This window comes from Scyliorhinus torazame, chromosome 3 (assembly GCF_047496885.1).
Source record: "Scyliorhinus torazame isolate Kashiwa2021f chromosome 3, sScyTor2.1, whole genome shotgun sequence".
NCBI lineage: Eukaryota > Metazoa > Chordata > Chondrichthyes > Carcharhiniformes > Scyliorhinidae > Scyliorhinus > Scyliorhinus torazame.
The window spans coordinates 335,805,578-335,828,165 of record NC_092709.1 but is presented as its reverse complement, the minus strand read 5'-3'; the positions used below and the strand labels follow the sequence as shown (position 1 = coordinate 335,828,165).

General features: G+C 47.8%; 1 protein-coding gene across 1 annotated transcript in view; it reads right to left on the bottom strand.

Annotated features, from left to right (window-relative positions):
• The window catches only part of LOC140409300 (dedicator of cytokinesis protein 2-like), a 1,572,852-nt gene that overhangs the window by 416,733 nt on the left and 1,133,531 nt on the right, over nt 1-22,588 (bottom strand). Inside the window, exon 30 of the mRNA XM_072497681.1 lies at nt 1,057-1,135. Coding sequence (XP_072353782.1) covers nt 1,057-1,135 — 79 coding nt within the window. The remainder of the gene's footprint in view (nt 1-1,056; nt 1,136-22,588) is intronic.

The following is a 22,588-nucleotide window of genomic DNA, read 5'->3' as shown; positions in this document are numbered from 1 at the left end:
CACGCAATTATCTAGCATCTTTGATGGCCACAGGATGTCCCAAAGCAATTTACCCATGATACAATATTTCTGAAATATATGCAGCAGCCATTTTATGCAAAGTGGGCTCTGTCAAATAGCAATGACCAGATAATATGAGCAGGGTTGACAAGGGTTAGCCGAAGCAAACCTTTTGCTGCTTAGAAAGATTCAAATACTGGGAATGCAAAGTTGAATGAAAAGTCAGAAGACCAAATTATCCAATTGTTTCCTCATCTCAAGCAAGTAGAATTGTGGAAAATAGAATGAATTGAATGACATAAAGGCTTTAAGCAGACAATTAGGTAATTTCCAAAGATAGAAAGAAGTGGATGATTAAGGGTTCCTCCTCCTTCAGGTACCATGTCCTAAGAGGCCAGAGACAACCACGGGCTTTTATTGGATTGATCCATGATTATGCTTGACAAGTACTACTGAAGTGGTATGCTGTCACCGTCGATAATATGGCTCACCAGGAATCTCTCCTGCTCTTTATCACCTGTGTATTGGAACCTGTTTGGCCATGTTATGCCTGCACCTTCCATGGCTATCAGCTCCTGAAGTGGGACTTGAATCTGGAGCTTCTAAACAAAGGGCAGACGTAACATCACCACGTCACAAGGTCTCAGTGAGTGGAATTAAGGCTTATTGACGAAGAGTGGGATCATTGGACCTAATGTAATTTTTCCGATTCTTAACACAGTAGTATCACCTCAGCAATTTTCAAGGCAGACAATTCTTGGCAGCGTTTATGAAGAAAGGTTTATAAAACCGCCACAGTGGTGAGGGAGATGGGTTTGTGATAACTGATACTACGGGTGGGATTATTCCGTTCCCTAGCTGCGTGTTTCTCAGCGGATAAAGATACACATACATTTAAAAAAAAACTCACCAGCAATTTACCAGACAACACTGCCTTTTTAATTATTGAGCAGTGAGGTGAACCTGCCCATGGACCTGCTCTGTGTAAACCCAGTGCTAAATGTCTGCATTCCCCCTCGTTCTACCTGTGAATATGTTTGTTCCATCTGAACGTACCTGGAGCTCAAAGCAGTTGCTGTTCAAAAACATTTTATTCAACGTCTCCGCGTACTGGCTGATGGCACGTAGGAAAACCCTGCGGAGAAAAGAACGGATAACTCATCAACAAAAATATCCTCGACTTGAGCAACAACAGGAGACTCGCCGAAGTGAATTGCGTGCAAGAAAAGGAGAAAGGGAAGGTTTTATGTTTCAGGCAGAGAGGTACGAAAAGCAATCAAGAAAGCTAATGGAATGTTTGGCCTTCATCTCAAGGGGGTTGAAATATAAAGTGGAGGGATGTTTCAGTTGAGTGGAGCATGGTTCAGTCTCCATCTGGAGGAATGCATTTAGTTCTTGAGCACCTCCGGAAAGGTATGTTGGCCCTAGGGGGCATAATGTTGATTTAACACAATGAAAGCGGGGCTCAAGAGGTTCAACTGTGAAGAAAGGGTTCCATGATCTTGGCTTATATACCCTTGATCACAGAAGATTGAGGGGGCACTATAATTGAGGTGTTTTTACATAGAATTTACAGTGCAGAAGGAGGCCATTCGGCCCATCAAGTCTGCACCCGCTCTTATCATAGTTTATCATAGAATTTACAGTGCAGAAGGAGGCCATTCGACCCATCGAATCTGCACCGGCTCTTGGAAAGAGCACCCTACCCAAGGTCCATACCTCCACCCTCCACCCTATCCCCATAACCCAGTAACCCCACCCAACACTAAGGGCAATTTTGGACACTAAGGGCAATTTATCATAGCCAATCCACCTAACCTGCACATCTTTGGACTGTGGGATGAACCCGGAGCACCCGGAGGAAACCCACGCAGACACGGGGAGAACGTGCAAACTCCGCACAGACAGTGACCCAGCGGGGAATCGAACCTGGGACCCTGGAGCTGTGAAGCAATTGTGCTAACCACTATGCTACCGTGCTGCTCTACCGTGTTTGAAATTATAAAGTGCGGATGCGGAGAAACATTTAGTGGAGGAAACAAGAGGACATAATCGTATAATAAGAGCGAAACTATTGAGGAATGAAATCAGGAAGCAATTCTTCAAACCATATCTAGAAATGTGTCTGCGGACATTTGAAATCTTCAAGACTGAGAGTGATAGCTTTTTGTTCAGTAACGGTATCAAGGGATGTGGAGCAAAGGTGAATAAATGGAATTGAGGGAACAGAATGGCCTAATAAAATGGCAGAAAAGGCTGGGGTGGCTAAATGGCCAACACCTATTCCTATTTCCCTAACTTGTTTATACATTGTTTCTTCACTGTAGCTTTTTAGATGGAGATAGCGTCACAATGTGAATGGGTAAGGGGAAGTTGAAGTAAAAAGTGCAGACGATGGAGATGTTTGATAATTAAATCTGTATTTGTGCTTTTGTCCTTGGTAACTGGGGGGGCTCTCGGAAAATGTTCAGGGGCTGCACATACTAATATACTGAGACCAGAGCAGCTCATTTTAATGTGTGAGGGAGCAATTGGACAGGATTTGTTTATGAATGGCCAACCCCTGAATACACTTCAGAACTACTTCATTGGCTGTCATGTACTTCAGGACATCCTGAGGTTTGTGGAAGCGCGTTAGGAGTGCAAATTTTCCTTTACTATGGTTGGAGAATAAATGCTGACTCTGCCAGTGACACGCACATTCCAAGAATAATAATAATCTTTGTCATTGTCACAAGGAGGCTTACGCTAGCACTGCAATGAAGTTACTGTAAAAAGCCCCGAGTCGCCTGTTCGGGCACACTGAGGGAGAATTCAGCATGTCCAATTCACCTAGCAAGCACGTCTTTTGCGACTTGTGGGAGGAAACCGGAGCACCCAGAGGAAATACACGTAGACACGGGGAGAACGTGCAGACTCTGCACAGTCAGTGACCCAAGCCGGGAATCGATCCCAGGTCCCAGGCGCTGTGAAGCAACAGTGATAACCACTGTGCTACCATGGAAAAAACACTGCACCCACTCTCGCAAGTCACGGGTTGAAAATCATGAATAGATCACTGGCTTGCATCTATCTCATCCCATTTTCAGAAACTTGATGCTCCGACCAATGGAGTACACCCACCACTGTCCACTTTGTGAATAGCGAACGCCATAAGTGGGTGGTTCCATCCCTTGATGGTTCAGCTACACACCAATCATTCTGTTTGGCTCACCAAGCTAGCAGGGAAACTTAATTCATTCCTGTGTTACAAATTCTGTTCTTTTTTAAATTTTGTGCATGCGTGCTTCTGGCAAAGACAGCATTTATTGCCCATTCCTAATTGCTCCTGAGAAGGTGGCAGTGAGTTGCCCTCTTGAACCCCGCAGTCCATGTAGTGCAGACACACCCACAGGATATTAACCCTATGAAAGTGAAGGAACGGCGACATAGTTTCAAGTCAGGCTGATGTATGGATTGGAGGAAACGTGCAGATGATGGTGTTCACTCTGGTACCATGTTATATTTTAACTCCTGGTACCATGTTGTATTACCTTGTGTAATATAGCACATTACTCTTTTGAACCAACCGAGGTGATGAAATGAACTATAGTCTTCTTGTAAAGATAAACTAATTCATTGAATAATACAAACAATATTTGTGAGTCTTTTTTACTTAATACTCAACAAGCAAAGAAATAAAATATAGTAAAGATAACTAACTAACTATAAAATGTAATAATGAAATAACTTATAAGTTCTCTCTCTCTCACTATTCTATGTCTTGTCTGTTCACTCTCATGAAGCTCACTCTATCAGAGAGTGGGAAAGTCCTCTTTATATCAACTGATAGTGAGACATCATGGCCGGGATTCTCCCTTCCAGGGAGTAAGTCCCCACACTGGCAGGCAAACTGGTGCCAACGACTCTGGTGTCAACGGGTCCCAGAGGTGAGGAATTCCCACCTGTCTAAGGGGCTAGGTGGATGCCGCAGGGGTTGGCGCGAGTTTGCATATGTGCAGAATGGCCGTCGTGATCACGCGCATGCGCGGTCCCGCCGGCATGATTCAGCGCATGCGCAGACCAGCCTTCGTATTTTGGCGCGTGCGCAGGGGGTTCTCTTTTCCGCGCCGGCCATGGCGGAGCCCTACAGGGGCCAGGGCGGAAGGAAGAAGTGCCCCCACAGAACAGGCCCGCCCGCAGATCGGTGGGCCCCGATCGTGTGGGGGCCCCCCAGGGTCAGATCCCCCCCCCGTACCCCCGCGAGGACCGCCCACGCCGACTTACCTGCCAGGGTCCTGCTGTGTGGGACCATAAGTGACCTCCGCCAGCGGGACTGGCCAAAAATGGACGGCCGCTCAGCCCATTGGGGCTGGGGGGGGGGGGGCGCTGCCAACGGCCCCCGACCGGCGTGGCGTGAGTCCCGCCACCGCCCGAAAAACAGCGCCGGAGAATACGGTAGCCGGCGTCGGGATGGCATGGCGGGATTCGCGCCGCCCCCCGGGGACTCTCCGACCCGGCAGGGGGTTGGAGAATCCCGCCCCTAGTGTTGAATTGACTGTACTCGTTTTACATACATTGATCATGCATATTGATATACAGAGCTACATTCTCTTGCATCTGCTGCCCTTGTTATTCAAAGTGGTAGTGGTCACGCGTGTGGATGACTCTGCCGAAAGAACCTTGGTGAATTGCTGCAATGCATCTGCAGCGCATCACTGCAGCCACTGTGCAGTGCGAGTAATAAATGTTTACGGTGGTAATGGGATGACGATCAAACGGGTTGGTTTGTACTGGATGGTGTGGAGCTTCTCGAGTGCTGTTGAAGCTGCACTCATCCGAGCAAGTGGAGAGTATTCCATCAAACTCCAGATTTATGCCTTGTGGACAGGCTCTAGCGAATCTGCAGGTGAGTTACTTACTGCCAGATTCCCAGCCTCTGACCTACTCTTGTAGCCACATTATTTATATGGCTGGTGCAGTTCAGTATCTGGTCAATGGCGACCCCCAGGATGTTGATGAAAATGAGTGCAAACATTCCTACTTCGGCATCACCGTGGAGGGCAGGTGACGGAACAGTTAAAGATGGTTAGTACACTACCCTGAGAAACACGTGGATTAAATTACACGTTACACACAGAACATCACAATTAAAGGATGATTCTTGGCCAATGTTAAACAATCTGTTGTTTCTGTCTTTTTCTTCTTCACTGTGAGCATATCTTTGTTTGAACAGAAAATGCTGCTAGCATCACCGAGCTTGCACACTGCCACATGGTGTGACACAGCTGAGTTAGCTTGTACGCACAGCAAAGATTACAGGATTTGCTGCACCGCCCTGTGTTAATTATTAGATCTGATCATGTTAATGCAGCTTCTACACTCCGTGGGCATAGGAACTCCTCTCAGCCAAACCCCCCGATGTGATCATCACATCTCACTGAGGACAATGTAGCAACCACAAGGAAAAAACCGACAGGACTCAGCGGAACAAACACATGAACCTCCGGCTTAACAACTTGTTTCTCCCTAACAAACAGTTTCGAAAGCTTTCCATAAGGATTTATAAAACAAAATATGTCACCGATCCACGTAAGGATATAATAGCGCAGGTGGGGGGATGTTAGTGAAGAGAGGTAGGTTTAAGGAGTGTTTTATAGGAGGAAAGAGAGATAGAAAGATTTCAGGAAAAAATTCAAGTGCTTCAGGCTTAGCTGCTTGGCTGTCAATGGTGGTATAATTCAAATTGGCGATGCTCAAGAGGCCAGGATTAGTTGGGTGCAGAAATCTTGGAAGTTGTGGGAGTGAAAAAGATAACAGAGATAGGGGGCAGGATTCTCTCAGCCCAGGCTGGGCTGGGGAATCGGCGGAACGGGCGCGAATCGCGCGACGCAGGTCCGCCGATTCTCCGGAGAGCGGAGAATCAGTGGCGTCGTTGGGGGGCCGCTCTCGCCCCCCCCCCCCCCCCGGCAATTCTCTGCCTGGATGGGCCGAGCGGCCAAACAAAAAATCGGAGTCCCGCCGGCGCTGTTCACACCTGGTCGTACCTGGCGGGACCTCGGCGTGCATGCACCCGGGGGCGGCCTGGCGAGGCAGGAGGGGAATCCGACCCTCAGGGGGGCCTCTGCTGTGGCCTGGCCCGTGATCAGGGCCTACTGATCGGTGGGCCGGCCTCTCGGACTGGGGGCCTCTTTTGTTCCGTGCTGGCCCCTGTAGCCCTACGCCATGTTGCGTCGGGGCCGTCACGGAGAAGGGAGCCACTGCGCATGCGCAGACCCGCGGCACACTCTGATGCCAGGATCGGCAGCTGGAGTGGCGTGGGTCGTTCCAGTGCTGTCTGGCCCCTGTTGGGGTCAGAATCGCTTGTCCTGAGGCCATGTTGACGCCGTCAAGAAACGCGATGGCGTTAAGACGGCGTCAACACTTAGCCTCAGGATCAGAGAATCCCACCCAGGGAAGGGGGCAATGGAGGATTTAAAACTTTGAAAATGAAAATGAACAGGCTTCAAATGAAGTTACTGTGAAAAGCCCCTAGTCGCCACATTCCGGCGCCTGTTCGGGGGGGGGCTGGTACAGGAATTGAACCGTGCTGCTGGCCTGCCTTGACCTGCTTTCAAAGCCAGCGAATTAGCCCTGTGCTAAACAGCAAGAAAGAGAATGTCACAGCTCGAGGCATTGCTTGATTGCAAGGCAATGTAAGACAGCGAGCACAGGGGTGGTAGATGAACAGGACGTGACACGAGTAAGAACAGGGTCAGAAGAGTTTTGGATGAGCTCAAGTGACATAAAAAATCAAATCCTTCCACCATTGGTGCATTGTGCTAGCGATATATATTAGCTTCAAGATGCACAGCAGTGACTCTCCAAGGCTTCTTCGACAGCACTTCCTAAATCTGGGATCTCCACTACCTAAATTGATAAGGGTGGCAAAGGAAAGGAACACCATCCCAACAGGTTCTGTCCCAAGTCACACACCCTGTTGACCTGTGTCATAATATACACCAGTATATCATGGTGCAGACACACACTGATGGACACACAGTGGGACCAATCAACACACACAACACCGCAGCCAATCACCAGTAAGAGCACACGCACTATAAAGACAGGGGGCATCAGAGTTCCCGCTCATTCGAGTAGCAGCTAGCTAGGGGCACAGAGCTCACAGCCTGCAACACAGACATTCACCATGTGCTGAGTGCATTGACTGGTTAGGACAAGGCAAAGGTCTTTAGTTAAAGCTAGTATCGTATTAACCCACAGTCTGAGTATGTTTAAACAGTTAATGATTCAATAAAATAGTGTTGCACTATTTCAAGTGTTGGTGACCTGTATGTGATCCAGAACACCCAACACATCAACCTCGGCATAAATCACCATCTTTTTGGGTCAGAATTCTGGAACTCCCTCCCAAACAGCACTGTGGACACACCTGCACACACACACACACTTTCAAGAAAAATGCCCTGCACCACCTCCTCAAGGGATAGCACAGTGGTTAGCACAGTTGCTTCACAGCTCCAGTGTCCCAGGTTCGATTCCCGGCTTGGGTCACTGTCTGTGCGGAGTCTGCACGTTCTCCCCTTGTCTGCGTGGGTTCCCTCCGGGTGCTCCGGTTTCCTTCCACAGTCCAACGATGTGCAGGTTAGGTGGATTGGCCATGATATATTGCCCTTAGTGTCCAAAAAGGTTGGGTGGGGTTACTGGGTTATGGGGATAGGGTGGAAGTGAGGGCTTAAGTGGGTCGGTGCAGACTCGATGGGCCCAATGGCCTCCTTCTGCACTGTAAATTCTATGATTCTATGAAATGTGCAACAAACAGCATCTTTGTCTGCCGTGATCATACCCTAAGAATGGGTAGACATGGGTTGAGTGCTCTTCCGAAGGGTCAGTGAAGACTCGATATGCCGAATGGCCTCCTTCTGCACTGTAGGCATTCTATAATTCACATTCCAGCATGAGCCATCAACAAAGGCAACTCACACAAAACTCCCCCTGGTTCCCCTGCCTTAGCGCCTCAACGATACTGAGGCCAATTGTAACACCCAACTGTTTTACTCTATACAGACTTCATACTGAACATTCACCAAGGTATCGTTGTGCAGTTGGCAGTGTCCCTATATCTCTGTGTCAGGTCTTCTGTGTTGAACTTTAACCCCAAGACTTGATGACCAAGGAAGTGTGCACGTAATGCAGCCAAAAAGGTTCGATATAAAACTGCAAACCCTTCCAATACACGCCAATGGCAGGCGGGAAGAGCAGGAGACATTCCTGGTTAGCCATCTGATGGAAGGAACGTTGGAGACTTTGCCATCAGTATCCATTGCTCCAGACTACAACATGCATGTAAAAGTGCACGTTGCCACAGCAACTCAAGATTCCTGAAGTGAACTGTAACATACCATCGCACTAACATTCCTTCAAAATTAGGAATTCATTGTCTAACCTGTGTGCTGGTGTACAGAGCTATTTGCTTGTCGAAACTGCACATTGTCTTAAAGGTTTTGGTTCTATCAAAGCTTGCAGGCACATGACCTGATTTCAAATTGAAATGATGATTTAATTATCAAGCCTCACTTCCCTTAAACATTAGAAAATTTGGTATATATTAAGGCAGCAGAAACCTCTTCAGAACTATTTAATGTCATGTGAAAGCTTGTGGGTCAATACTGCGAGTGCAGATGTGGTCTGAATTTCAATTTCCTTTTTACCTTTCTGAAAGCTGATCGTCTTGAGTTCTTCAACGTGAGAGAGCACCAGTGGTAGAGGACAGAATTGTTTCTACATTGTTTCTTTGTACTCAATGTGAGCAACAAATGTCCCAAGTGAAACATGGACAAATGTACAGTGAAAGCCCCTCCACTCTGTCCCAATAATGAGCATGAAACATTAGTCATGAGAAAATTGCCCTCGGCTACACCTGCTTCCTTAGCACGCACCTGGCCATTTTTTGTTGCGCTGCTATTGAAAATAGATTCATTTGTTCTTAGGCATGTGGGTGTCACTGGAAAGGTCATCCCTGGTCACCATTTTGTTTTGATGAGGCCGAGTGCTTACATGGAGGCATGGAGTCAGATGTAGGCCAGACTGATGAAAGACAACACATTTCTATACCTTAAGCACACGAATGAGAGCAGGTAGGTTTTTATGAAGCATGTCAGGATTGGAATTAAGATCATGCTAAAACATTCCAAGGTGCTTCATGGAAGCATTATCAGCCAAAATCTGACACTGGTTTTGAGCAATATTTTAGAGTGTGCGAGAAATGTGACATTTTGGCAAAGAATTCTAGTATGTAGGACTCATGGCTGGGATTCTCCGACCCTGCACCGGGTCCTCGCGCGCCGCCGCCGGCTTCCATTCTCTGGCGCCGTTTTTCGGGCGCTTGTGGGATCGCTGCCATGCCAGTCGGGGGCCGTTAACAGCGCCCCCCCCCCCCCCGGCGATTCTCCCGCTGGGCTGAGTAGCCAACGAGTTTGGCCAAGTCGTGCCGGCGTGGATTACTCACCTCCCACACGGCGGGACCTGGAAGGTGAGTGTGCAGGGGCCATCTTGGAGGGGAAGGGGGGGGGGGTCTGACCCCAAGGGTGGACTGGTTCCATGGGGGCCTTTCTTATTCTGCGCCGGGCCCCTGTAGGGCTCCGCCATATTGCCCGGGCGGGTAACTCGCCGTCCGTTCTGCGCATGCGTGGAAATATGTCAGCCGTTTCGTGCGTGCGCGGACTCGCGCGGGCCGTTCCCCGCCGACTGGAGCTGCGGGGATGACTCCGGCGGCAACCTAGCCTCCAAGAAAGGTGAGAATTCCTCACTTTCGGGGGCTGTTGATGCCGGAGTCGTTTGCGCCGGTTTTCACGCCGGTGTGGGGACATAGCCCCATTTTTAGAGAATTACGCCCCATATCTCTGAAAGCATGGCCACAAATGGTGGGATGATGACATGGTGGTGGTGTTGCTGGGCTAATAATCGGGAGGCCCAGACTCATTGTCTGGAGACATGGGTTCAAATCTCACCATGGCAACAGGAAATTTTATTCTATTGATTAATAAATATGGAATTAAAAGCTAGTTTCACTGGTGATTACCACAAAACTACTTGATGGCCATAAAAAAAATCATTTGGTTCACGAATGCCCCTTTTGGAAAGGAAATCTGCCATCCTTACCCAGTCTGGCCGACATGCGACTCCAGATCCACAGCAATCTGGTGGGCATTTAGCAGGCCGAGCAAGATCGGCCACCGCCACTTTCTCAAGAGCAATTAGGGCTGGGCAACAAAGTTGGCCTAATTTCCAGTGATGCACACATCCCAGGAACAAATTTAAAGAAAAGATGATTGGGCGAAGGCGGTGTTTTGGAGGAATTGAAAAGATGTTGCAGGACTGTAGGCTTGGAGAAGGTTACCGATGTGGGGTGGGACAATGAAGGGATCTGAACACAAGGATGAGAATTTTTAAATCAAAGTATTTCTGGACCCTCAGCACATATAGGTTAGTCAGCACAGAGTTAAATACATACCCTGAGGTGAATTTGGTGGCAGAGGCGTAATCAGGCAGGAGGGGTGCTGGGGGACCCCGCCCCATTCTCACTTCTGCCCTAATTAAATTGAGGGCAGGAAAGCCCGTGGGTGGTCTCCTTCCCTGCCACAAATCGAGACTCTTGGGTGACCCACTTAAGGGTCCCATTCCACTGCCATTGGTATTCACCTAGCCCTTAGGAAGTGGACTGGCCACATGAGAAATTCAAAAGGTAAATCATGTTGGGGTTGCTTTCTGGTTTCAGGTGGGTGCCTGACTTAGGGATCTGGCATCGGGAAGGGAGAGTCCCCTGAAAGCCACCCCTGCCCTTGCTTTGATTTCCCTTCCCTGTTACCCACATCCAGTGAACCCCCTCCCGCCTTCACTCACCCATGGCCCAGGTCATCGATGATCCTAGGCCTCAGGTAGATACAGTAATGGCAGCAGTCATTAACACCTCAGTGGCTCTCCCACAAGCACTGCTGCTGGCCTCTGATTAGCCATAGCTCTCGGGCAGCAAGGTCTCGGCCCCCAGACCACCCGCTCCGGGTCTTTGAGCTCGGGGTAGGCCCATCACTGCCCAGCTTGGTGCCTGGTTGGGACGTGATGTGGTGGGTTTTCCCAAAGGTGAGTGACAAGGGTATCTCACCAGCTCTCCCCAGGAAGGTGAGATTCCCATTGTTGACATTAAACTCTGCCAATGTGTGCAAGGACTTTGTGCGAGCTTGGGAAAGGGACATAGGAATATTTGGATGAGCTCAAGTTTGATGAGGGTGGAAGATAAAGGGCCAGGAGAGCTGCAGTATCTTTGGAGTATGGTCATTGTTGTTATAAAGAAAAACAGGGTCAGCTCTGTCCACAACAAAGTCCACCAAAACAGGAAAATAAATGAATGGCCAGTTAGTCTGTTTTTCTGGCATTAGTTGAGTAATAACAGTCAGTTTGGAATTTTAAGAACTCTCCTCTCCTTGGAACAGTTGTGCCCAGCTGAGAGAGTAGGTGATGGAGTTAGCCTGTGGCACTGCTGATGATGCAGTGTTCCCTCAGCACTGCACTGTTGTGCATCAACCTCCAGATATGCAAATAGTCTGCATTCTGAAAATATCATCAAGTGTCTGATGTCAAATAGACAGCACGGTCGCACATTGGTTAGCACTGTGGCTTCACAGCGCCAGGGTCCCAGGTTCGATTCCCGGCTTGGGTCATTGGCTGTGCGGAGTCTGCACCTTCTCCCCGTGGCTGCGTGCGTTTCCTCCGGGTGCTCCGGTTTCCTCCCACAGTCCAAAGACGGGCAGGTTAGGTGTTTTGGCCAAGCTAAGTTGCCCTTAGTGACCAAAAAGGTCAGGAAGGGTTTTTGGGTTACGGGGATAGGGTGGAAGTGAGGGCTTAAGTGGGTCGGTGCAGACTCGATGGGCTGAATGGCCTCCTTCTGCACTGTATGTTCTATGTAAATGGCCATCAAGATGGCCACAGAATATCTTTAAACCATATAATCCAGTTTATATATCGTCTAAGAGTTTATTATTGGGATCTGGTCGATGTGGACTTTTTGCTGACGTCAGTATGTGCAATATTTGCTCTGGGCATTGCACCGAGTAGGAAGATTAAGCAAAAATATTTTGACAGAGGCAACCGATGAAGACAACTTGTCTTAAACCATGTTCCTTCTGCAAACTGCTCACCCCTTCAGGCTATTGGAATTATGAACTCAAACTGTCTCTCTTCTGAAGTATCTGAAACTGTCATCAGCAGCGGTCCACCTGATATCAAAGTAGATATGCGTGTAACACTCGCACAATAGTGAATCATTGAAGCACAGAAATCTACAGCGGCAGTTCCTTAACCCTTTCACGGGTGAGACAGTCGGAGCGGATGTAGTTAAAAAGAAGAATTCCACTGAGCAAAAAGGAGAGAAAGACAGGAAAAGTAAGCCAAAAAAAGAAGAGAGCAGACACGGAAACCAAAAGATTGGCAGGGAACGAATTAAGATAGAGTGGGACTGATCCTTGGAGAATGGCACTGTCTAACATTCTCCAGTCATTTAAAGTGATTCACTGTTTTCTGTCCTGGAGCCGTTGTGTTTTATCCAGCTTGACACTGTCCCTCCCATTCTATGAGCCTCAAAGTTGTTAACCAGCCTTTTATGTGATAAATGTTGCCACAACACTTGTCAAGCATCATAAACAAGTACAGAAAATAATCAAAAAAGGCTCAGGGCCTTTACATCTCAAAGATGAGAAAGAACAGGATAGAAGTCATGCTTGAGCTGTGCAAAACCCAGGTTAAACCACACCTGGAATACTGTGAGCACTTTTTGCACTACACCTGAGGAAGAATATATCGGTCTTAAATCATAGAATTACATAATACAGATGGGGGCCATTCAATTCATTGGGTCAATGCCGATGATTTGAAAGAGCCATCCAATTACTCTCACAACCCTCCTCTTTCCCCAGAGCCCTGCAACATTTGCCATTTTCAAGCATACATAATAATAATAATCACGTATTGTCACAAGTAGGCTTCAGTGAAGTTACTGTGAAAAGCCTCTAGTCGCCACATTCCGGCACCTGTTCTGGGAGGCCAGTACGGGAATTGAACCCGCGCTGCTGGCCTTGTCCTGCATTACAAGCCAGCTGTTTAGCCCACTGTGTTAAACCAGCCCCTACATCCAATTCCCTTCTGAAAGTTGTTCTGCAAGAAACAACTACTTGACATCAGACAGTTGATATTTTCCACCAACCTTTCAGGTGATGCATTCCACAGTCGAACAAGTACAGCAGGAAATTCTCCACATCTCACTTTTGTTTTGTTTTTAAAAATTTGTGCATGGGATGTGGGCGTCGCTGGCTGGGGGCAGTATTTATTGGTCACCCCTGAGAGCATTTTAGAATCAATCACATTGATGTGGGTCTGGAGTCACATTTGGGCCAGACCAGGTGAGGATGACAGAAACTTTTCCCGAAAGGACATTGGTGATGAAATTTCACAACAATCGACAATGCTTTCATCGTTATTGTTAGACTTTTTATTCCAGATTTTCTTTGTTGAATTCAAATTTCACCATCTGCCATAATGGGATTCGAACACAGACCTGTGTCTCCGGATTACTAGTCCAGTGGCAATACCACTACTCACTGCTTTAATAAGTTTTACTATGCGTGAACGCATGCCAATTAGTTCAGCCACATAAGCATACATCAACACACCACTTAGCTATAAAATTGTGAACTTTTACTCAGACGAGAAGCTGATAGATGAAATATATGCTGCAAAGTTTAAAACCATGGTATTCAACATAGAATCCTGCTTCGGGTGTTACCTCAGATGTGCTTCATAAATAAACTGTTTCTTTAGCATTAATCATCAGCTCTGGATAATGTCACCAACATGTCACACATTCAAGGAGCGCAGTGTCAATTTACAAACATTGGTACCTGGACTTCAAGCGTCAGATCTCAAGGAGAAAAACTAGAATTGCAGTCCCTAGAATTTGGAAGATCAAGGGGCTGATTTGATCCACATTTTCCAGGTATTCAGAGGAACAGACAAGGGTAGATAGAGAGAAACTATTTCTGCTGTGCGGAGTCAGGACGAGGGAACAAACTTGAAACCTAGAACCAGATTTACCAAGAGTAAAATTGGGAAACGCTTCAACACACAAAATGTTTATAACACTTATCCACGAATAGCAATTGATGTTAGCTCAAGTCTTCATTTTAAACCTGAAAGTTGTTAGATACCGTGGGCAGCATGGTAGCATAGTGGTTAGCACAATTGCTTCACAGCTCCAGGGTCCCAGGTTCGAATCCCACCTTGGGTCACTGTCTGTGCGGAGTCTGCACGTTCTCCCCGTGTCTGCGTGGGTTTCCTCCGGGTGCTCCGGTTTCCTCCCACAGTCCAAAGATGTGCAGGTTAGGTGGATTGGCCATGCTAAATTACCCTTAGTGTCCAAAATTGCCCTTAGTGTTGGGTGGGGTTACTGGGTTATGGGGATAGGGTGGAGGTGTGGGCTTGTGTAGGGTGCTCTTTCCAAGAGCCAGTGCAGACTCGATGGGCCAAATGGCCTCCTTCTGCACTGTAATTTCTATGATCTATGATTTTTTCACCATAGGTATTACGCATGTCACCTTGCGCTCACCAGACCATCAGGGAGTGCCCGACATTAACAGGAATGGGTTCCACTCCTAGAACATCCAGGTCATGTACGACAACCACATGAAGATCATGCATGTGTGTCCACATCAGCTATATCCTAGGGCAGTCGGACATCCCAGGCCTCTTTGAGGACCACCCCAAGATGACCTGTTGGCTCTTGGGGGATAAGGGATACCCGCTGAACACCTGGCTAATGATTTTGATTTGATTTGATTTATTATTGTCACATGTATTAGTATACAGTGAAAAGTATTGTTTCTTGCATGCTGTACAAACAATGCGTACCGTATATAGGGAAGGAAGGAGCGACTGCAGAATATAATGTTACAGTTACAGCAAGGTGTAGAGAAAAGATCAACTTAATTCTGAGGCAGCGAGAATTATAGACAGAGTCAATGTATGGGAGGCTGGTTTGTGTGATGGACTGGGCTACATTCACGACCTTTTGTAGTTTCCTGCGGTCTTGGGCAGAGCAGGCTCCATACCAAGCTGTGATACAACCAGAAAGAATGCTTTCTATGGTGCATCTGTCGACGTTGGTGAGGGTCGTAGCTGACAGACCAAGTTTCCTTAGTCTTCTGAGAAAGTAGAGTCACTGGTATGCTTTCTTAACTATAGTGTTCACATGGGGGGACCAGGACAGGTTGTTGGTGATCTGTACACCTAAAAACCTGAAGCTCTCGACCCTTTCTACTTCGTTCCCATTGATGTAGTCAGGGGCATGTTCTCCACTACACTTCCTGAAGTCGATGACAATCTCCTTCGTTTTGTTGACATTGAGGGAGAGATTATTGTCGGAGAACCAGTTCACCAGATTCTCTATCTCATTCCTGTACTCTGTCTCGTCATTGTTTGAAATCCGACCCACTACGGTGGTGTCATCAGCAAATTTGAAAATCGAGTTGGAGGGGAATTTGGCCACACAGTCATAGGTGTATAAGGAGTATAGTAGGGGGCTGAGGACACAGCCTTGTGGGGCACCGGTGTTGAGGATGATCGTGGAGGAGGTGTTGTTGCCTATCCTTACTGATTGTGGCCTGTGGGTTAGAAAGTTCAGGATCCAGACGCAGAGGGAGGAGCCGAGGCCAAGGCCACAGAGTTTGGAAATGATTTTCGTAGGAATGATGGTGTTGAAGGCTGAGCTGTAGTCGATAAACAGGAGTCTGACATAGGTGTCTTTGTTATCTAGGTGTTCCAGGGTAGAGTGTAGGGCCATTGAGATGGCGTCTGCTGTGGACCTGTTGCAGCAGGAGGCGAACTGTAGTGGATCAAGGCAATCTGGGAAGCTAGAGTTGATTTGTGCCATGACGAACCTTTCGAAGCACTTCATGAAGATGGATGTAAGAGCCACTGGACGATAGTCATTAAGGCACGCTGTTTGACTTTTTTTTTGGTACAGGCATGATGGTCGTCTTCTTGAAGCAGATAGGGACCTCAGATTGTTGGAAAGAGAGGTTGAAGATGTCTGCGAATACCCCCGCCAGTTGATCTATGCAAGACCTGAGTGCCCGTCTGGGTACCCCATCCAAGCCAGTGACTTTCCATGGGTTGACCTTCGAGAAGGCTGCTCTGACGTCTGCAGTGGTGATCTCAGATACAAGTTCATCCGTGGCTTCTGGGGTGGAGGGCTCGTTCGCGCTGACCTCTTGCTCAAAGCAGGCATAGAATGCGTTGAGCTCATCAAGGAGGTGTGCGTTGGAGCCGACTTGAACGCCTCAGTCCTAGCCTTCAGCAAGCAGTGGATATCCCTGTTCATCCAGGGTTTCCGGTTGGGAAACACGCGGATTTGCTTCTTTGGAACACAGTCTTCTACACACTTACTAATGAAGTCAGTTACTGTAGTGGCGTACTCGTTCGGGCTGGTCGCAGAGTTTTTAAATGCTGACTAGTCCACTGACTCTAAGCAATTATAATGATGCCAGCATGGAGGCTGGTTACCGATGCGGAGACCCAATACAATGAGGTCCATGCGCCCATCTGGGCTGCCATTGAGCATCGGATGCTTCAAGATGCTTTCCGATGCCTCGACCACTTTGGTGGTGCACTGCAGTACACCCTGCAGAAGGTCACCCACTTTGTGGTGGCCTGCTGTGTCCTCCACAACCTGGCAACCGAGGAGGACGAGGAGGCACCGGACTGGGTGGGGCTGGAGGATGGGCCCGGGGAGGTCTAGCTGGTGGATGGAGGACAGGTGCCAGCGTCGAGGGTCCGGCAAGACAAGAGGGCCAGGGAGGCCCTCATCCATGCCCGCTTCACATAGGATCTGGCCTCGTCCGTCATTTCCCTTGCCATGGTACTGAATATTTCAAGGGAAGTTAGTTAATCAAATTGCTGAGGATCTGGAGTCACATGGTGGTCAAATATAGGTGAAGAGGGCAGATTTCCTTCCCTAAAATTTGATCAGTGAACCAGATAGGTTTTCACAACAATTGATCAATGGTGTGGTCACACTTTACTAACTTTATCAATTGAATTTAAGTTCAATCAGCTGCCATGGTGGAATTTGAACCCATATCCCCAGAGCAATTAGCCTCTTGATTGCTAGTGACATAACCACTACACCACCTTCTCCCCAACATATGAAATGCTGGATGGAGATTCGAGGGAGAATGGGTGGAACTGAGGAAGAACCTGAGAAACGAAAAGAAAGAGAAGTGGAGACGGGGAAAAGGTAGAAGAAAGAGTGGGTGAGTAGAAGGAGGGAGGCGGGAAGAAATCAGACATGGACTATCATTGAAGAGCAGAGGCAGAGTGAGAGGGACTAGGATTTGCTGTGCCCAGCAAGAATGTTTGTAAACAATAATAATCTTTATTAGTGTCACAAATAGGATTACATTAACACTGCAATGAAGTTACTGTGAAAATCCCCTAGTTGCCACATTCCAGTGCCTGTTCGGATACACTGAAGGAGAATTCAGAATGTCCAATTCACCTAACAGCACATCTTTCGGGACTTACGGGAAGAAACCGGAGCACCCAGAGGAAACGCACGCAGGCACGGGGAGAACGCGCAGACTCTGAACAGACAATGACTCAAGCTGAGAATCAAACCCAGGTCCCTGGTTCTGTGAAGCAACAGTGCTAACCACCGTCGGACGCCGACGGAGCCACTCTACTTTTCCATTAGCAAGCTATGTTTATGATCAGGTAGATGATTCAATGTATCAGCTCCAAGATTATGACATTTCATGAACAGAAAAATGCACATTTTCTGTCATATGCAATCGATGTGAGCCGCCAATTGTTTAGGTCGTGTTTCAAACCCAAAGTGCTCAGAGGATGTGGTTGCTCAATTAAATGGTCTAGCAAGCCACTTAGTTCAAGGGCAATTAGGGATGGGCAACAAATGCTGGCCCAACCAGCGACGCCCACACCCCAAGAGTGAAGAAAGAAAAAAAATCCCCCAACAGCAGGAGTGTAGAAAGCTGGAAAAGGGCGAAAGAAAAACAAAGATTGTTGCTAAAACCAATGAATCTCCACCACTAATTCAGACCCTGATATTCAAAGCATTTATCCCTTTCAATTCAAGCATGAATTTAATTTTTCGAAATCCGACTGTGCCATATTGGAAGGTCGAACTCCACTATTTACAATCCCACAGCAAATAGCATCTATTATGTATTGAAAAATATTAACAAGGCTGACGGACACACCAGATGAGAAAGTTCAGAACTGCAAACAGCGGCCTTCTTCACCTAATACATCAGTGACTTCTTTCAGATAACAGCTGGCAGCTGTGGGAGGTTATATTTGGGTTTTTCAGAATTTAATCTTTGCATTACAAATCTTGATGGTGTCCATGGAATCCCTACAATGCAGACGGAGGCCATTCAGCCCGCTCATCTCGGTCCTAAGTGGCCTCCCTCATGTTTTGAAATTGTGTCCCCTGGTTCTGGACACCCCAAGCAGGGAAATAATTTTTACCTGCATCAAACCTGTATGTCCCTTTAGTATTTTGCAGGTTTCAGTGGGATAATCTCTCATTCTTCGGAACTCTGGAGAATACTGGCTCAGTTTCCCAAATCTCTTTTTATAGGACGGTCTCCCTAGCTTGGGAACAAGACTGGTGAACGTTCGTTGCACTCTCTCTATGGTGGCACGGTGGCACAGTGGTTAGCACTCACAGACCAGGGACACAGGTGCAATTCCGGGTGACTATCTGTGTGGAGATTGCACGTTGCACCCATGTCTGCGTGGGTTTCCTCCAGGTTTGTCCCACAGTCCAAAGATGTGCAAGTTAGGTGGACTGCCCTTTAGAGCCCAAAAGCTAGGTGGGATTACGGAGATAGGATGGGCTTAGCCAGGATGCTCGTTCAGAGCGCCGGTGCAGGCTGTGCCAGCATTTAGTACCCATCCCTACTGCCCTTCTTGGGGCAATTAAGAGTCAACCACATTGCTGTATGTCTGGAGTCCCATGTAGGCCAGACCAGTATTAGTGGATCAGATGGGTTTTTATGACAATCAACAATGGTTTCATGGTTACCTCAAGACTTTTAATTCCAGATTTTTAATCAAATTCAAACTTCACCGTCTGCAGTGGTGGGATTTGAACCTGGGTCCCCAGAGCATTGCTCTGGGTCTCTGGTTTACTAGTCCAGTGACAATACCACTACGCCACCGCCTTCCGGTGTCATTCCAGCTCTCTTTCCAGCTACTGCCATGAAGTCTCTCACATCTGGGACCGACAAGACCTTTGATCTGAAAGACGGTACTTCCAACAGTGCAGTGCTCCCTCAGTACCGCACTGTATCACGTAGCCCTGTCTCTGTTGTGAGTCAACATCTGAAGCAGAGGTTATGAGCGGCTGAGCGATATTTAACTGAAAGATTGGCCAGGCCAGCTAAGAGACAGCTGCATATGGAGAGGGAAGAATGATGAGGCTGAGGGGTTAGGCTGGGGGTGACTGTCTGGGAATATTGCAGTGCAGTACCGAATAACCGTCAGGCTGGAGGAGCACATACTACTCATTCAATCATCCTTCTGAAAACCTTTTAGGCCAGTGGTTCTTTAGAGCTGTTTAATTCCTGCTCACAGGGAAGACCAGGTCGAAAGTAGTGCACAATACCCCAAAGCAATGAAGTGAAACAGGAAATAGTCCAGATTGCCTCTATTCATTCCCAAACTCTCCATTCTTCTCATGGAACCATAAAATCGCAGAAAGGTGGGGGGCATTTTTATTTCATTCTTTGTCAGGATATGAGTGCCACAGGCTGGGCCAGCATATTTATTGCCCGTCCCGAATCACACTTGAGAAGGCGACGGTGAGCCATGTCTCTGATCTGCTGCAGTCCACGTGGTGTAGGTACACTCACAGTGCCATTCGGGAGGCAGTTCCAGGATTTTGACTCAACGAGTGTGAAGAAACGGCGGTGTATTTCTAAGTGGGTGACCTGGAGGAGAGCTTGCAGGTGTTCCATGGGCGCGATCGAGCAGCCAAATGTTAAAGTCCGCTTTTGGGCATGTTTGGCGGGTTGAATCTCAGCGACTGCAGCGCCGAGAAATACTCTGCCAGTAAACGGCACTTTGCCGTTTCGTTTTGGACTTGGGGAGTTTCTCGTTGCTGGGGGCCGCACTTAGGAGTCATTTCCTGCCGGCGAGCTGATCTCGCCAGCACGAACGGCTGCTCTCAGATCGGGGCACCATTTTGACCAGCAGATCTTTCCCCATAAGTAGTCCTGTGTTGTAGCTTCAGCATTTTTAGGTATGCCTGCTCTTCATGGAACGTGGGTTGATTACCCAGCTTGGTGGTAATAGCAGAGTGGGGGATATGCCGGGCCATGGGGTGACAGACTGTGGTTGAGTACAATTCTGCTGCTGATGATGGCCCACAGCACCTCATGGGTGCCCAATTTTGACTTGTTAGATCTGTTCCAAATCAATTTCATTTAGGGATGGGCACCAAATTCTGGTCTAGCTGGCGACGCCCACATCCTGTAAATGATTTTTTAAAAAGCACAGCGGTAGTGCCATACAGCCAGATGGAGAATATGTGAAGATGAGATTTTGTCTCCACATGAACTACCGATACTGTCATGGACAGATGCATCTGTGACAGGCAGTTTGGGGAAGGAGGTCAAGTATGTTTTTCTCTCTTGTTGGCTCCCTCAACACCTGCCACCGACCTAGTCCTGTGACTAGGTTCTTTAAGACTCGGCCAACTCAGTTTGTAGTGGTGCTACATTGCAGTCCCCCACCCAGGGTACATTCTGCACCCTTGTCACACTCAGTGCTTCCTACAAGTGGTGTTCAACATGGAGGAGTACTTACGATATAGTAAATAGGTGCAGGATCAGGCCATTCGGCCCTTCGCTCAGCTGAGGGGGTGGGAGGATGTGGGAATGGGTAGCTGGTAATCAGCAGAAGGTTTCCTTGCCTGTGAGACAATGCTGAGACTTCCCAGGGCAACTCCCTATTGAACGAATGTCACTGTGCCATCATGTCTGCTGGATCTGTCCTGTTGGGGCAGAAAATACCCACGGATGGTGAAGGTGGTGCCTGGGACATTATCTGTCATGGTATGATTTCATGAGAATGACTATGTGAGGCTGTTGCTTGACTAGTCTGTGAGACAGCTCTCCCAACTTTGGCACAAGCACTCAGATGTTAGTAAGAAGGACATTGCGGGGTCAATATGTCTGGATTTGCCATTGTCGCTTCCAGCGCTTATGTTGGTGCCGGGTAATCTGTCCACGTTTCCTTCCTTTTCCTAGACTTTCCAGGAAAGCATATGGAATGCTTGCCTTCATTAGACAGAGCATCGAGTATCAAAACTGGCAAGTCATGCTATCGTTACCCAGAACCTGGGTAAGGCCGCACTTGGAATATTGGAACATTGCGTACAATTCTGGTCGGCACACTACCAGAAGGATGTAGAGGCTTTGGAGAGGGTGCAGAGGAGGTTTACCAGGATGTTGGCTGGTCTGAAGGGCGTTAGCTATGTGGAGATGCTGAATAGACTCGGACTGTTTTCATTAGAACGATGGAGATTGAGGGGTGACCTGATAGAGGTCTACAAGATTACGACGGGCATGGATAGAGGGAAGGGGCAGGCACTCTTTTCCAAGGTGGAGGTGTCAATCACTAGGGGGCATTGGTTTAAGGTCCGTGGGGCAAAGTTTAGAGGAGATGTGTGAGGCAGGTTTTTTACGCAGAGGGTGGTGAGTGCTTGGAGGTTGTGGAAGCAGATACATTAATGATGTTCGAAAGGTATCTTGACAAATACATGGAAAGGATGGGTATGAAGGGATAAGGCACTAGGAAGTGCTGAGGGTTTTGGCCAAGGGTGGTATCATGACCGGGACGGGCTTGGAGGTCTGTAGGGCCTGTTCCTGCACTGTATTGTTCTTTGTTTTGTGCCAGTTTTGATTCAACTGAGTTTGTTAGACCATTTCAGAGTATAGTTAAATGTCAACTCATTGGTAGAGCGGTCTAACGAGCTGCCCTTTTCTCATAGCCTTACATTTTCTCCCCTTCAAGTTTCTACCTATTTCCCTTTTGAAAGTCGCTACTGACTCTATTTCCACTACACTCACAGGCAGTGCACTCCAGATCCGAAGCACTCGCTGTGTAGTGTTTCTCCTCATGTTGCCTTTGATTATTTAGCCAATCATCTTAAATTGATGTCCTCTGATTCTCGATGCTACTGTCACTGAGAACAGTTTCTCTCTATCTACCTGATGATTTTGAACACCTCTATCAAATCTCTTCTTAACTGCCTCCTCCAGGCAGAACAACCCCAGCTTCTCTGATCTATTCCCATACCTGAAGTCCCTCAACTCTGGAGCTATTCTTGTCAATATTTTCTTGCCCCCTCTCCAAAGCCTTGACACCCTTCTTAAGCGTGATGCCCAGAATTGGATCCAATAGTTCAGTTGAGGCCCAATCAAAAGTTCCACAAAGTTACAGCACAACGATGAAAGGTCACCCACCTGAAATGATA